Source organism: Lactuca virosa, chromosome 5 (genome assembly GCF_052849685.1).
Source record: "Lactuca virosa cultivar CGN04683 chromosome 5, Lactuca_virosa_CGN04683_v6, whole genome shotgun sequence".
Lineage (NCBI taxonomy): Eukaryota > Viridiplantae > Streptophyta > Magnoliopsida > Asterales > Asteraceae > Lactuca > Lactuca virosa.
In genome coordinates, this window is record NC_136430.1 from 196,406,489 (window position 1) to 196,422,901 (window position 16,413).

Here is a 16,413-nt window from a genome sequence, read left to right on the forward strand (position 1 = left end):
CTTTTCAGAAAAAAAGATTCAGCAACGAAGTTCTGACCACGGAGTTCTAAGTTTTCGCTAGAAACCCTGTAAGTTGAGCTACACCTATTACACTTTAAGTATAACTTATGTTTAAGTTCATTATCTATTATGAACCTGTAACAAGATTTATCAGTGATTCCAAGTCGTTATACTGATTGATCTACTTACGGGAATGATGTCTAGGCTGTGATTTAGTGAGGTGTTTAAAGTGGGATTTCCAAACACTATGCTTCGTATACCAAATGGACCCTACCTCCAATATGATCCTACCTGGTCGTTCTTTACTTAACAGATCATGAAAGTAGACTTTGAGATAATGACGAATCTAGACTAATAATTAGTCGCAATAAATATTAGACTAAAATTTAATGATAATAATACTAGGTTTCGTCAACGGAAAAGACAATTGTTAGAAGCGAAGCGTTTTTAACAAGTAAGTGCATAATCCCTTTCATGAACATGATTTTAATACAAGTATTAATTAATGTATTAAATATATGTTTATGTGTGAAATATTTGATATTGCCTGAAATATGTGTTAAGAGCATATCTGATTATATATGATGATTTAGGATACTAAATAAACCTAAATTAATTAAGATGAATATCAGGTAGTATCTTCTTATGAGTACGGGTGAGATATACACGGTGGGTAGAACTTTAAAATTTGTCATTGATCCGAGAGCATGGATTAGGCATAGTCAGTCGTCCCTAGTCCGAGAGTATGGAGTGGGCATAGTCATTTGTCATTGATCTGAGAGCATAGATTATACATACCTGATCCGGGAGTATGGATTAGGTAAAGCTGTTAATTTTATATTCGAGAGTATGGATCGTGTCGTTGTGAGGATCGACGGGGTGGGGTAAAATTGGTTATATGAGGTGAAATTGTATATTGCGAGTTATAATATATATATATATATATATATATATATATATATATGATATAACATTGTGGGATTGAAATCCCTATGTAATCACCAGGTTTACCAACCCGACCTACTCAGTTTATTGTATCACAGGTGGCTATATGAAAGATACATTATGCTGAGAGATTCAATGAGTATTAGGCCACTAGTTTAATTACTGTAAGGCTTGTCATATTTCGTTATGCTTATGTTTCTGTATTGACGATGACATCCCAATGTTTTAACATAAATAAAATACATTTCTTCAGAAATGCTTTGATAATATCATTATCTTGTTTTATGGGAACAAATTCCGCAATATTATTCTTCAAAAAGGATACTCTGATTTTTAAATAAGCATAAACAAATCGGTCTTTTCTGGCCATGAAAATGGGGATGTCGCAGTCGTGGACTTTATCGTTTAGGAATGCCAACGCTCGTTTCGACTCGTCGGATGATGGTTGTAGCTAGCAACCGATGGCGGGATGTCAATCCATATAATTATATACTACCGAACTTATATTTGGTGTCCTCGTTCCATACTGATTAACGGTTACATAGGGCTTTCTGCTAAGATGTACGGTCTTAGTGTTGTTACAGGGTAGCCCATATAGCTTAGGAAATTATCCTAACTCATATGGCTTTATAAATGAACGTAGCTTCTACAGAGACCCGGGAGTGTTGGATCCTAACAATGAGTATAGGGATCCTAACCCTAAACTTCCCGTTATAAGATTGTTGAATATTTATAATTTTGCTGTTTAGGAATAATATTTGATTGAAGTCTTTTAGTATTTGAGATTCGTAAGACTTAATGGATTTCCAACTAAATTTAATTTGTGTGAATTCTGTGAATACTATCATCTCCATATTTGACTTTACTCTGAGTATAGTCAAAATATCTTGGAGAATATGTGTAACGCCCGCAGATTCGGGCTAGTCAATTTAAAGATAATAAGCGTTAAAATGACTTTTTGATAGAAGATGATTTAGGGTAAATAATCTTAACCAAAGTTATAATATATGTCACAAGGATTTCGTACATATAAAGAACGCTGAAATCTGACTTATAAGGAAGAAGTTATTATCCGTCGAAGTTTTGCGACTAAACCGACACAACGCCGCGTATCGTAAAAAGTGAATTTTTGATAACATACTTTTAAGCCTTAGAGATCTAAACAAAAGTTGTAGTATACGTTAAACCGAGAGCGTCCATATAGAGAACGTCCAAATCTGACTTCATTTGAGGAAGTTATAATTTTTCTAAGATTTTGCATAGCAGTACACAACCCGGAAATCAAATTTTAGATCGATCGATTTTCAGCCGACACAACCTAAACTAGAATTGAAGATCTTGTTAATAGGATCTCAACGATATAAGAATATCCAAAAACGGACGTCGGATGACAAAGTTATGAATTTTTTACGGACTTTAACTGTCTAAGCATGTTAAAATATAACTTTAAAAATAAAGTCAAAATTAGCCGACGTAGTCTAAACTAAAGTTGTATATATTTTCAATACCTACATGTGGATATAAAGAATGTCAAAAACGGAGCTCGTATGCGAAAGTTATGAATTTTTTAACAATAATTGTTTTATCTGCGTCCTGCGCCACGTATCAGCACCAGGTGAAGCCTTGGTGCCTACGCAAGGTTACGGCGTGAATGTTAATTTCACGACGTGAAGATCCCCTGGACAACTTATAAATAGAGCCGAAAATCACTCCATTCCTCACACCTTTCTAACCCATTCTCTCACCCCCCCCCCCTCCCCCCCAAAGCCTCAAGGCTTTTCTCTAGCACTTCCTAAGTGTTAGTAGCGAGCCCTAGAGCGCCATAAAGCCCCGAGAAGAAGAACTTTTGGCTCAGCAGTTCTGCCCGTGCAGAGCCCGGTTCCTCGCTAAACCCCCCTGTAAGTGAGTTATGTTTACCATACTTTAAGTATAACTTATGTTTAAGTTCATTATCGTTATTATGAACCTATAAACAAGATTAATCAGTGATTCAAAGTCGTTATATTGATTGATCTACTTACGGGGATGATGTCTAGGTTGTGATTTAGTGAGGTGTTTAAAGTGGGATTTCCAAAAAGTATATTTCGTATACCAAACGGACCCTACCTCCGATATGATCCTACCTGGTTGTTCCTTACTTGATAGATTATGAAAGTAGACTTTGAGTTAATGATGAATCTAGACTAATAATTAGTCGCAATAAATATTAGACTAAGAATTAATAATAATGATACTAGGTTTCTTCAAAGGAAAAGACAATTGTTAGAAGCAAAGCGCTGCCGAATTTCGAGTCGTAACTTTAACAAGTGAGTACATAGTTACTTTTCATCTTACACATAGATATGAAGTATTTAATATTAATACATGCTATATGTGCTTATTATATGTGTTCCTGATATCTATGCTAGATGAACGATTTATACATGTTTTATGTGATTCAAATTGTATATGTATTTTTATACCTATAAATATATTGGGTAAAGATGGGTAGATGAGTGATGAGAGATAGGTGATGATAGATATGCGATGATGAAAAGGTGATGCGAGATAAGAGATCATTATGAGATGTCATAACCTTGACCTGCGATGTTGCGATGTAGTCATCTACCAGAGTATAGATGGCGACCGCTGACTAATCTAAACAAGTCATGTGGAAACACCGGCATGCTCATAACCTATAGGTGATGAATTACGAGTCCAAACGATTTAGTAACTACGTATTCATGCGATGATACTCTAACCCTTACTGGACACATATTGTAGGAGTAATCCCCGAATCAGTACTGTCTATGCGATGTAGGCGATGATCCTTAGGAACAAACATATAAGGAAATGTGATGTAAGTCGATGAGAGGTAAATACGATGTAGGAGATGGCCCTTAGGGTAAATCTTTAGGGAAGAATAAATAAAGAAAATGGGGATGGGTAATCAAGTTCATTGTTTGACATGAAATATGTGAAGAAACAAATTAACTATATTATTATGGGTTGAAAACCCTATGTACTCACCAGGTTTCCCAACCTGACCCACTCAGTTTATTGTATCACAGGTAGCGATATTAAAGATACATTTTGCTGAGGGATTCAAGGAGATGTAGATCATTAGTGTAAATTAATGTAAGGTATGTTTATGCTTATGTTTCTATATTGACGATGACATTCCAATGTTTTAATATAAATAAAATACATTTCTTCGGAAATGCTTTGCTAATATCATTATCATGTTTTCTGGGAACAAATTCCACAATACGATTTTTCAAAAAGGATATTCTAATTTTTTGATTTTAAAATAAACATAAATAAAAATTTTAAAATGACCGTGAATTTGGGGATGTCACAATATGATTGGTGCTCTATGTGACATATAGTTTATTAGCTTGATTAAGTATATTCTCAAAGTCACAAATATTTCTATGTGATCCTTGAATAGCAGAAATCAACATAGTTTTTTTAATGAACTCATTCACCCAATCACATTTGATTTTAACCTCTAAAGTAGTAGTGTATTCTTATTTAGTAGATCGTGCTATTATGTTTTGTTTGGACCTCATTCCAACAAAACGTACACTTCATTCCATAATGAAGTCATAATCTAATTATAATTCATAATTATATAAATTTGTCAGGAAGTTAGCATCTTATGTAACTCTTTACATATAGATCTTCTTATAAACTGATTATCTCATATACATTTTCTTAGTTCTTCTTAAGTACTCTTAGAATGTTCTCATAGTCATCCAGTGACTTACCCATGTATTCAATTGACATCTCATGATATGTTCATAGCATAATCATATAGTTAGTATTGTGCATAATATGACATAAATGATGGATTCATTTGCCAAGCAAATAGAATATAAATCATTTCATCTAGCTCAAAACTATGCGCTAGGTATTTTTGAGTCTAGCTCAAAAATAAGTATTCTCCAAGTTTGATACAATCATCTTTTTTTATCTCTTTTATGTTTTACCTACTTTTATTGTTTACTTGGTTGCTTTAATTATGTTTTTTTTTTCATATTTTGCATTATATATTAAGGGATCTAAACTCTATCGCATCGATCTCATGTTATAAATTCAATCAATAAATTAATTAATTAATAAAAAGCATTAATCAACGCGTAAATTAGCAATCAATCATATAATCTGATAATCCAATAGATCATGTTGATTCCACATGATCTAGGGTTTGAAAATCCCCCAAAAAAATCTATAAATGAGTATGGAGATAAGGAATGACACATTGATTCAAAGTGTAAATTAGCAATCAATATGATAATCCAGTAGATCAAGTTGATTCTACATAATTTGTGGCTTGAAAATTCCCAAAAACATCTAAATTGGTTATGAAGTTTAGGAATGACACATTGATGCTAGGTTTGCAACCTAAACATGAACCTATCAGTTAAACTTCAATCCTAAACATAAATCATGTTTTATTTTTGGATTTAACAAGTTTTCTTAAAGTTTAGAAGGGAATCGGAGAAGATAAGTGTCGATAACCTACCTAACTTTAAGTTTCTTTGAGAGACAAGCTTATAATCTTCGATTTGACTTCAAACAAGCATCTAGTTCTCCAGTTCTCTCCAAATCTTTTGTCCTTCTCTTTCTTTTTTCAAAATTGTTACCAATAAAGGAGAAGAGGGGTTTAGGGGGTTTAAGTCCAAAGTATGGCGATTTAACACATTAGGTCCCTTAAGTTCTTAATTAATTAATTTGGCCCCAAATTAACCCTAACTTCACAACTAGCTTTTGTTTTAGAGAATCACAACCCATTAAGGCTCATCTGTGATTTCAGTGGTTAGATTGGTCATTTCTTAATTTTTCGTTTTCTCTTTGGAAAATATTTAGTGAATTTGGAGATTTGTCTTTTTCTCTTTATTCTATCATTTCAACCCTAACTAACTTATGCATTAACATATGTAGTCATAGAAGAGTAAAATGGGTTAAATAGAAACCACACATAGATTAATTTCACCATAAATAGGTGCTCTTTGTTTTATCATTCCCTTCCCATAACTTTGAATCTTCTAAAAAACATATTACAACACAATCCCAATAAGTTTAATGAATGAGTTGCATGCAACTAAGATACTTAAGCCATATTTTGTTTCTGAGTTAAGCCATATATGATTTCATAAGGACAAGATGCCATTCTACAAGCTTTTGTGGCTGAGAAAATTCTTGGATATTAGACGAAGTATCTCGGTTTTGAGTTTATCAAAATATTATGAGTAAATAACACTACAACATGTGTTTATCCACAAATAATGTATGAGTAAACAATCTGTCATATATTTTGTATATGGATGAGTGATTGGTAGAAAGTCGAAACATTGATGTATAAATTAATGGAAACTGAAAACAGATAGAGCATTTAATACAAATGGAAAAACTGTAGTTCAAACTGAAAACCAAAATTACATTGTACCTGTAATTCAATTAAATAACTTTTCAAAGAACAAAAACTTGAGACATCCTGATTGGTTGAAAAGAGAAACGCATGGCATATGATAAAAACATAACATGTTTTTCCTTGTTGACGAACATCTAAAGAAGATGAATTGGTTATAGAGAGAGGGAGAGAGAAAGAAACATTGACATTGTTGGCCTTGGAAGCTCATATTTGATACAAATATAGTGAGTGGTACCTTACACTGTATACGATTTAAAAAAAAAAATGAACACTAAATAAAATAAAGAGCCAAAGGGCTGAAGAAAATAACTAGTTGTCAAAATCATGAGCTCCGCCTCAAAAAAATGTAACTGTACAGGCTTTTCTTTTCGCCATATTAGATTGATTGCAAAAACCAAAAAGAAAAGGATTTTATATCGTGAATAATAATCATTAATAATAATAGTAGTAGTTCCATCAGGATCAGGCATTCAACTTGGCTAAAAATTGGGTCAAATTGTATTCTTCCGTGTACTGTGATTGGTCCCAAAGCTCCTCCAGCCCACCAAGGATTGCTTTTAGGCCTTTTCCGCCACCTGGCACCTTTGCCAATCCATCCATGTTTTCCGAAGTGGACGCACCCTGGAAATAAGGAAAAAAAAAAAAACAAAACATATATATTTATTGAGATAGGGACAAAACCGTCATATGGCTAGAAATGGAAAGGAAATGGTATGTTGGTACCTTTTTAGTATTATTATTATTATTATTATTATCTGCTGGAGTGAATAGATCGAGCAATTGATCGGTGTTCATGGTTTTGAGGCTTGCGTTTTCTGCATTAATGACGGCATTGGCGACAGAGACTTTGAATTTTTGGAGGCTCATCACTTTTTCTTCTAAAGTCCCTCGCATTATCAGACGATGCACATTCACTACCTTCCTTTGTCCCAACCTGTGTGCTCTATCCATTGCCTGTACAAAAATAAATGTCATGGTTGGGTTGACTAGACCTTTGAATTTTGAAATTCATACTTGACTTGCAAGATATTACTACACTACATACCTGATGATCACGCATTGGATTCCAATCATGCTCCATGAAAACTAGCGTATCAGCTGAGGTTAAATTCAAACCAAGACCACCAACTGCCAACCACAAACAATGATTGATAAAATACAAATATGTAAAAAGAAAAAAAAAAATACTTGGGAAAATGGAAGATGAGTTAGTTAAGTTTACCATGTGTTGTAAGAAGCAAAACATCAATAGTAGGGTCTGAATTGAAAGATTTAACAATGTCAAACCGTTTTTCTGGTTCAACCGATCCATCCAACCGCAGATATGTAACACTGTTTGTAACCCATATAACATTTTCAATATCCCTCATTATTTACAAACACACACAACCAGTAGTAATTACTAATTACTTACCTTTTCATATGGACATGAAACAAGTCTTTCTCAATAATGTCCAGAAGTGCCTACAAAGATATGATCAAACAAATTAGACAGACTACATTACTTACATTAACTAGCTGATGAAGGTGAATGAATACCTACCTTATGCTGTGCGAATATGAGGACTCTGTGCTGGCCAACACTAACAGAGCCTTCAGAAGTTGACCCCTCAACACCTATCCCACACTCCTCCAAGATTTCTTGAAGGGCAACCAACTTTGGGGAGTGGTGCAGTTTACGAAGCTCTGAATTAATATCAGAGCTTGTTGCAAAAAGATCAGGTAAAATACGCGGAAGTGAGTCTTGCATTTTTCCACCAATCACAAGCAATGGATGACTGCAGAGTTTCAGTAAAAACTGAAGAGCCTGCAACAAAGTATTTGTTTGTAATAAGATAATATATTCATGACGATTACAGAGATGGACATACAATTATCAGGTTATACCTGGAAGACATGAGAAGATGTTTTGGATGCATCTTTTCCTTCAGCTTCACCTTCCCCTGTTTCTGTTTCGTTTGATTGGACCATAGTGGAAATTTCATTTTTGACATGTGAACCTGAAAACTGTTCATAAAGTTTAAGTTGAACTGGACTCAAGTCACAGTATCTATCTTGAATTATTTTCTCTGGTAGATCTGTCAACACTTGGTCTTTCGTGCGACGCAGGAGGAAAGGCATCACCTACAATGTAAATTATTATTATTATTATGATTATGATCATGGTCATGCATTGGCATTTGGCATTTGGCAGATGAAGGAAAAATACCTGTTTGTGCAATGCTTCCATGGCAAGTACACCTGCTTCAGCATCCTTGGCTGAACATTTAGAATCACGAGCTGCAGCTAGTGGTTTCCCATAAGTTGCTTGAAACTACAAAAACACCCATAATCAGTTGCATTGCATAACATAGGGATTATATTAGTGTAAATGATATAAAAACATACCTGTCTCTCTGTTCCAAGAAATCCGGGCATCAAAAAGTCAAAAAGAGACCACAACTCCAACACATTATTCTGCATAAAACAAACCATAGTCAGAATAACTTAACTAAACTAATCAAATCTCCAATTCAATGAGCATATAAACAAACCTGAATTGGTGTTCCACTTAATATAAGCCTGTGTTGTGCCTTGAGCTGTTTGACAGCACATGTGATTTTCGATTTTGCATTCTTAATTATATGGCCTTCATCCAAAACACAATAGTTCCAAAACATGTGTCTCAAATGCTCAACATCTTTACGAATCACATCATAAGAAGTTACAATGACATTGTAGTTTTGAAACTGTGAACGCAATGCAACACGTTCTTGTGAAGAACCAACGTATTGGAGTGAAGATATAACAGAGGCATCAATGAACTTTTCAATCTCATATACCCAGTGTCCAACAAGGGTAGATGGGCAAATGATTAAAGATGGAGGGTCCTCATTGTTATTTGAAGTTCTTCGTTCCACAATATCAGATGCCATAATTGCTGATGCTTGTAGGGTTTTACCAAGCCCCATATCATCACATAAAATTCCATGAAGGTTAAACCTCTTTAAAAAGGCTAACCAGTTTATACCCTCTTGCTGATACCTTCTCAGGGTGACTTTCAACTCAGTAGGAACATTATAATCATCAATATGTGAGTTATCAACAAGTTGCTCCAAGAACTCAGCATCATCACTACTTCTAGACAACAAGCATTCACTCAATCCAGGAGGAGGAGAGACACCACGTGCAAGGGGCAAAAGAGGGACAAGGGCAGCAAAGCTGTGTGTGACACTTCTTCTAACAGAATGATCACAATCACTCATACACCTTAAAAGAGGGACAACTAACAACCTTGCATAAGGAACAAGATCAGTGCCTAATCCTTGAACAAGCAGACTCATTAGCATCCCTGCTCCTTGTCTAGCATTCACAGATGCCATGTCACCCAACATTGGGATTATGTTTTCGATTACTGAGCCCATGATGTTGACTGTCATTGACTTTGCCATTGATGTGATGCATCTTGAAGCAGATAGTCTCACAGCAACATGAGAATGGCGGACACAGGTGAAAATGCATGGGAGGAGTGTCATTAGTTGGGGGCGTAATGTCTCATCTACCATTGAAGCAATAGAGCGAACCACCTAAATCAAGTAAAAATAATTTATGTAAGATCTTGCTTGTTACCCTTTAGCATATGTAATAACTTTTTACCTGGATATTATTTATCAAAACTTGAGGGTCTTTAACAGAATCAACGGCTTGACTAACATGCATTTCATCTCCAGGGGTAGTAGGCTTCAAGACTTCAGTAAGACAATCCCAAAGCTTAGGAAGCTTTTCAAACAATGAAGCACCAAATTTACTGCATAGATGCTTCAAAGCAAATTCTGATCCTCTCCTACAAATAAATCCCTCAACTTTTGATCTGTCTTCACCATTAGCAAGCATGTGAACTTTTGGTTTTTGTTTGGTAGAACTAGAATTACTTCCAAAAGGAAGGAGATCTTGTTCTTCAACAATCTCCATTGAAGTCAACACTCCAGCTTGAGGGGTCTCACTAGGATCCATGCATACTAATCCACAAAGATTCTTGATTAATTTGTCATTGGGACCCGGCTTACGTAGAACACAATGGTATACAAGCTCTGCAAGAGCTTCAGCTGCCATGTTTTGTATTACTTCCTCCTATGAAATCAAACAATGGATCAATCAAAAGTATTATAAGACCTAATGGGGAAAAAAAGATACAATCCCTAGATAAATCTTAAAAAAGATACCTGCTCTCTCTTGATTGAGGCCATCAAGGGTAATATAATTGGATTAAGTTTTGCAGGAAGCTCGGACATCCAAACAACTGCAGCAGCAACTAAGGCCGATACAGTAACATGCAAATTGCTCTGAAAAATGTTTAAAAATAGATATATTAATAAGAGAATATGAAGATATAAACAGTTAAAACTCCCAAATAGGAGAAATTTAGGTCAAACACACCTGGACACATTTTAAGTAGCCCGAAGTGGTCAAAAGTCTCTGCTTTATAGACTCTACTTCATCAAGACCATTTCTCCCAACTGAATCTTCTCCAGTAACATCACTACTTGGCAATGGCAGTTTTGTAATAAATGTCATTGCATCATCAGGAGTCAAATTATCCACATCCATTTTCTTAGACTCGTCAATCATGCCACATGATTCAAGAACATTAACAAGCTGAGATGCCTCATTTCGCATTTTATCATAGGTTCTAGAAAGTTCAGCATAAGGAAGACGCGAAGTTTTTGTAGGAAAAGCTGGATCTGTGCACGATAGCAACTCCAACAACCTGTTCTTTAAGGTATCATAGTTTGCATTTGTCAGTCCCTTGCTTCCGGAAACTTCTCTATTCTTCATCTCTTTAAACCAAGAAATCAGAACCAAAGATGCCACCTGTCGCTGAACTCCAGATAAAGATGTGATGGCTTTCCATAAAGGATCAAAAACATATTGGTCAGAAACCTCATGCAACTTGGATGCTAAAATTCCTAAAGCTGTTGATGTAACAATTCGTGTGTTTGTAACTGACATTTCACTATCTGCACCTACGATTATTTTAACAGAGGAATCTCCATTTCTATCATGAGGAAGAGTTCCTTCTGTGGAATCTGAGACTACATTGGTGTAAAGACCATTTTCAAGCTTCACGGCTCTCATTTTTGCTGCAGCTTTAAAGTGACTTTTACGTGGAAGGGCAAGTGGCCAAAACATTTTTGTGGAATCCAATGGTGATCCGTATGGAGTAGTTATAAGCTCTATCCAAGATGACATGTATGAGCGTGCAGCAGATTCCAAATCTTCCACTGGACACTACCATCAATTCAAAAAGGCTTTTTTAGCAAATCTTTTAATTGTTAATTCACATGTATATTATTTAGTATCAATCAATGGTTGAATACCCACTTGTTAAAGTGCAGTAAAAAGAGTATAAGTGAAGAAAAAATGTGAAAATCAAGTGTTATTGTCAAATTAATCACCTCGAGAAGCAACCTCCAGACCCTTTCTGAGCATTGTAAAATTTCCTGATTTGATTCAAGAAGCAGATTTTGGAAGACAATTCTAAGGGTGTCAACCAGTATAAAAGAAGGCCAAAAGGAGGTAGAAGATTCAGATATACTCCTTCTGTATTCTGCTTCAAGCAGCCGCTCCTGTACATATATTAATTTAGTTAATGTTTATGTTACAAATAGGGATAAAGGAATTTAGTTAGAAGCTTACTAATGTGCGAATGGCTGAATAACGAACAGATGTGATACTATGTCTCATAAATGGCCACAATCTTGGAGCTAATGTTGACAGCATGTAAGGATTTTCTTGAGAATTTGAAGTACGTGTAAGATCATCAACAGGAACAATCTCATTCAGATCAAATCCTTGTTTTATTTTGAAAGCAGAGAACATTCTAGAAATCATCTCTTCCTGGGAATATATTTCTGCGAGTAGATTCATCACACTGCAATATATACAAGATGCTTTTTAGAATTTTTTTTTTTTAAATAGATAATTTCGAGAAGAAAGTAGTTAAAAACTACCTGCTTGTGGAGGGGCTTAAATCATCCAAATCAAGCAAAATATCCCACAGTAACATCACAATAGGATGCAACATTTCTCCACTAAGTGAAACAATGGCAGATGCAGTGGGAATTAAAGCATCTGCAGCAACTGCTCTCACATCATCATCAGGATCTTCTAGTCCTGCTTTACAAGCAGGAAGGACAAGCCCCAGCAAATCAGGAAGCATCTCCTGTTTTAAGATAGTTAAAACATCCAAATAATCAATAGAAAGTAAAAAAGATCCAGTTATTATGTGATGTTCGGGACCCACGAAAATCCTACCTGGCGCACAGCAACCAAATATTTAATACCCAAAAGACTGCCATGGCGAATTTCCCACTCTGGTCTACGCTGGAAGAATCAGTAAACAAAATCAATTGAAAATTAACCAATAAACCTTTTTTTAAAAGAAAAAAACAAGGTCCAACATGATATTTACCTGCATTTTCAAAAGAACATTCAGTGTCTGATGAACTAGCATAGGATGCATGTACTTAAGCACTGCTCCTAATGCCTGTGCACATGTTTCACGTACTGGAGCAACAACCTGATCAGAGACATAATCTCCAAAACTGTAGATATGAAGACAAGTAGTTAATAGATGTGCTGTGCAACTATTTTTTCTTTTCATTTTTCATCTATGTTTCATACAACATAAGTTCTGTCCCCACCAAGTCCATTAAGTCAAAAAGAAGAAGAAACACTCCAAGGAAAGGGTATAGTAATAGTATACATACCGATCTAGTGACAGCACACACAAGAAACGAATTCCACAATCTTGAAGAAGTTCTGAGTTTTTCAGTGATGAATTTCTGGCCCTTTTAATCAAGTTTGCCAGCTCATTATTTCCATGAAGGCCTTCCAGTATGTCTACCTTTTCCACTAAATCTTTATTATCAAAAGAATTTGTTATCTGCAACATTTCTGCAACTTCTGTATGAGGCTCAACCTTAACAGAGCTTGCAATTATTTCACCATTGGATGTGGAGACCAATTCATCCATCTGATCAAATGATGCAATTTCAGACTTCTGCCTCTTGAGAACTGGCTCAGTTTCTTCTGTTGTGATTTGCATGTTCAAATCGATTTCACGTTCTCTCTTGATACCATTCTTAATCTTATCTTCTGACTCTGTTAGTGACACGTCATCACAACTGTCTGATGTAAGAACGCCAGCACAGCCACCTTGATGTGTCAAGATTTCCCTTAAAGCCATCACACTGCCATGTCGCACCTCCCAAACTGGTGGGAATAATTCGAGAATATTACATATTGACACGATAACTCGATACAAAATGATAATAAAAAAGATCCAGTAACAGAAACTTACCAGGATCAAAGATATCAAGAATGAGTTGTTCCACTATATTATGAAAAGGCCATGTACCATCTTTTTCATGCTCAGAGCTCTCTTCATCAGGAATAGAATCCGGAAACATCTGCATCCATAACTCAATATTGATAAAAAGATTTTAACTTTTGCATTTAACCTAATAAAAAATGATTGATAATCATTACCGAATTGGAAGAAGGTGAATCTTGAGAAATGGATTTGGGTGAAATGAGCTCTTGAGTGCCTGACACATCTTTTGTTTGATCTTTTGAACTTATTTTGGCTTTGCGTTTTAAGAGGTTTCTTTCACGTGCACTTGGCCTCCTTGGTCTATAACCAGGTACCATATCTACAACGAACTGCTGCACATTACGATTAGGTCTTTGTAGGTAAAATTGAGGATTTATGCCACTTCCTATGGAATTCGGTTTGTGCATTACAAGATCTTCATCTCTTATCATATCATTTACATCCATGAATTGCTCACATACATCCATTCCTATAAACAAATAGTTATAAGTACAGATGCAAATACAACCAAAGATAATAACAAAGTCATGACATACCCAACCGCCGTTTTAGATTTTGCTTTTGTTTGGCCAATCTTTCTTTTGGGTTATTGGTGAAATCATTTGCAACTTCAAACTCCTAAAAGAAAATTATATCAAGATCGCATACAATAAAGTTTAAGCTAATGATTCTTGATAAAGGAAAAGGTAGTACCTGTCCTCCAGATGCCAAAAGAGCCCCAAATTCCAGCACTTTAGTGAGCTCGAAGCTGTTTGATTGACAAAAGTAAAAGGCATCCAAGTAAATATCAATGAGTGTAAGAAAGAAGTAGGTGGGTGAGAAAGAACAACCTCTGAAATGAAGTGCTTGCACTTATTTTGGGATGAGACTTTGGCCACAAAACCTCATCCTCAGTGGCACAACTTATGCCAGCTTCCTTCATCTTTGCCTCAACAAGATTATACAGTTCTGTCATAGATGAATGTTTAAAACATCCTGCAATTGCTCCAATTGCATGAGCAGCTGCAACTCTTGTATCCCAGTTTTTGCTACGGAGATACTGAGAGACCTAAAACATACAAAATAGTTGCCAAATTAAGTAGAGAACACATAAGTAATACGCTTGATGCATTAGTATAGGGGTAAAAAAGGAAGAATCAATGCAACAATAGACCTTATGTAGCAGAGAGCTCAAGTCCTGAGGATGTAATTTTGCAATCTCCCCTATCTGGCGAGCTGCAGTGAATCTTGTAGCTTGTGTTGAGCCAGCTTTAAAAAGGTCAAGAAATCCATAATTCAATATCCTTTAACACCCTCAATCCATCTATCACTACCTAATGGTGATGTTTTTACTAAAATCATATATTGTGCACCTACAGACCTTTAGCAATACATGCATCAAACCTAATCCACCTACCTAATGAGAGCATCTAAATTTCAGTAAGTATGAGACATGTTCCTAAAGAAAGTGTTTATAACCATCAGATCATATGACTATTTGATGGAAATTCAATTATGAAATAAATTTTACAAGTTTAACTGAAATCACCAAAAAATTCATTTCATCTTTAAATGAAACAGAAACACATCTAAAAAACACAAGCAGTATGCGTGCAAAAGCAAGATCATAATACATAAAGGATACTCTCCAGTAAAGTTAGCAGCCTTTGGAGCCGAGAAGATTGTTGTGCCATATCTCTTACTAACTGTAGCAGTTACAGCATCACTCATTCTAATAAATCAATACTTATAATTAACAAACAATAATCACTTCCCGCACAACAATTTTCAACGTTCCTGTCAAATGATTTCATTCCCCTCAACAAAACACGACCCTACAAAAATTTAGAAGAAAAAATTAAACATTATCGCAATTCCCAAATAAAGGAACGTGAAACGTATCCAGAGATTTACTATGTAAAGCACCCGCAACGTAAAAATACACGTCTGAATTGAAATTTACCAACAATAAACAACATTTCTGATTGCATGATGATTTAATTCCTAATCACCAAGCTTCACATGCATCTGAGCATAGCAAAACAGAGAAATTGAACGTACCTTAGGGTTTTTTCTTCAATGGAATTGAGAAACCTAACAAGGCCATAATTATTGCAAACAATGAATACTCGTCGAAATCATGGGCGTGGTTGATCTTGGTTGAGGTGGTTGTGGGTAGCGAGTGGTATTTGCATAGAAGAAGAGAAGAAGAAAGGGACGAGGGTTTCGAACTGATGGGTGGTGATGATAACTGAAATCCCAGCCCTCACTTTATAAGTTTTTACAAAACGAACCGGTGTCGTATCGAATAATCGGGTCCCACCCGACCCGTTTTCTGAAAACCGTTTGAATGGACTTTTGCAAATTGTTTGAACTTTGAATGGACTTTGTTAGCATACAACCATTGTTATGTAAATTTTGTCACATTATTGATCAAATCAAAAAGGTATTCAAAAACCGAAAACAGATTGACACAAAGTAATGGCTTTTTTTAAGTTTTTAAAGCAAATAATTAAAGAACTTGCTTGCCTATGAAATCGAATCAACTCATAAACAATGACAGATCTAAAACCAAAACTAACGAGAGACATTATATATAAAAAGTAAATATAATAAAAGTAATTTCTATGTTTTTTTTGTTTTTCTGCGTCAAAAAAAACTTAAGGTTGAAGTTGCATGGGAGAATGCTGAGGTAGAG

The 16,413-nt window shown here is 35.3% G+C and overlaps 1 protein-coding gene across 1 annotated transcript; it reads right to left on the reverse strand.

The window, feature by feature from the left end:
• Nucleotides 1-6,528: 6,528 nt before the first annotated feature.
• RGD3 (ROOT GROWTH DEFECTIVE 3) lies at nucleotides 6,529-15,961 on the reverse strand. The gene is made up of 27 exons (XM_079051517.1): nucleotides 15,777-15,961; nucleotides 15,361-15,550; nucleotides 14,890-14,984; nucleotides 14,567-14,784; nucleotides 14,430-14,484; nucleotides 14,273-14,354; nucleotides 13,892-14,205; nucleotides 13,704-13,812; nucleotides 13,111-13,615; nucleotides 12,813-12,945; nucleotides 12,656-12,724; nucleotides 12,352-12,563; nucleotides 12,038-12,272; nucleotides 11,797-11,967; nucleotides 10,778-11,629; nucleotides 10,564-10,683; nucleotides 9,998-10,471; nucleotides 8,896-9,927; nucleotides 8,750-8,818; nucleotides 8,571-8,675; nucleotides 8,249-8,485; nucleotides 7,905-8,168; nucleotides 7,776-7,825; nucleotides 7,584-7,693; nucleotides 7,407-7,489; nucleotides 7,085-7,315; nucleotides 6,529-6,982 (listed from the first exon to the last, which is right to left on the reverse strand). Exons 2-27 carry the CDS (start codon nucleotides 15,407-15,409, stop codon nucleotides 6,824-6,826), a joined length of 6,033 nt encoding a protein of 2,010 aa, XP_078907643.1. The 5' UTR covers nucleotides 15,410-15,550; nucleotides 15,777-15,961; the 3' UTR covers nucleotides 6,529-6,823.
• Nucleotides 15,962-16,413: the final 452 nt, after the last annotated feature.

What these genes read in the sequence shown, in the direction of transcription:
- RGD3 (XM_079051517.1), bottom strand. Translation starts at nt 15,409, where the DNA reads ATGGCACAACAATCTTCTCGGCTCCAAAGGCTGCTAACTTTACTGGAG. An exon ending in GCAAGCACTTCATTTCAGAG is followed by an intron (nt 14,485 to 14,566) that starts GTTGTTCTTTCT and finishes TCAATCAAACAG; the next exon opens with CTTCGAGCTCACTAAAGTGC. An exon ending in ATAATAATAATACTAAAAAG is followed by an intron (nt 6,983 to 7,084) that starts GTACCAACATAC and finishes CCTTATTTCCAG; the next exon opens with GGTGCGTCCACTTCGGAAAA.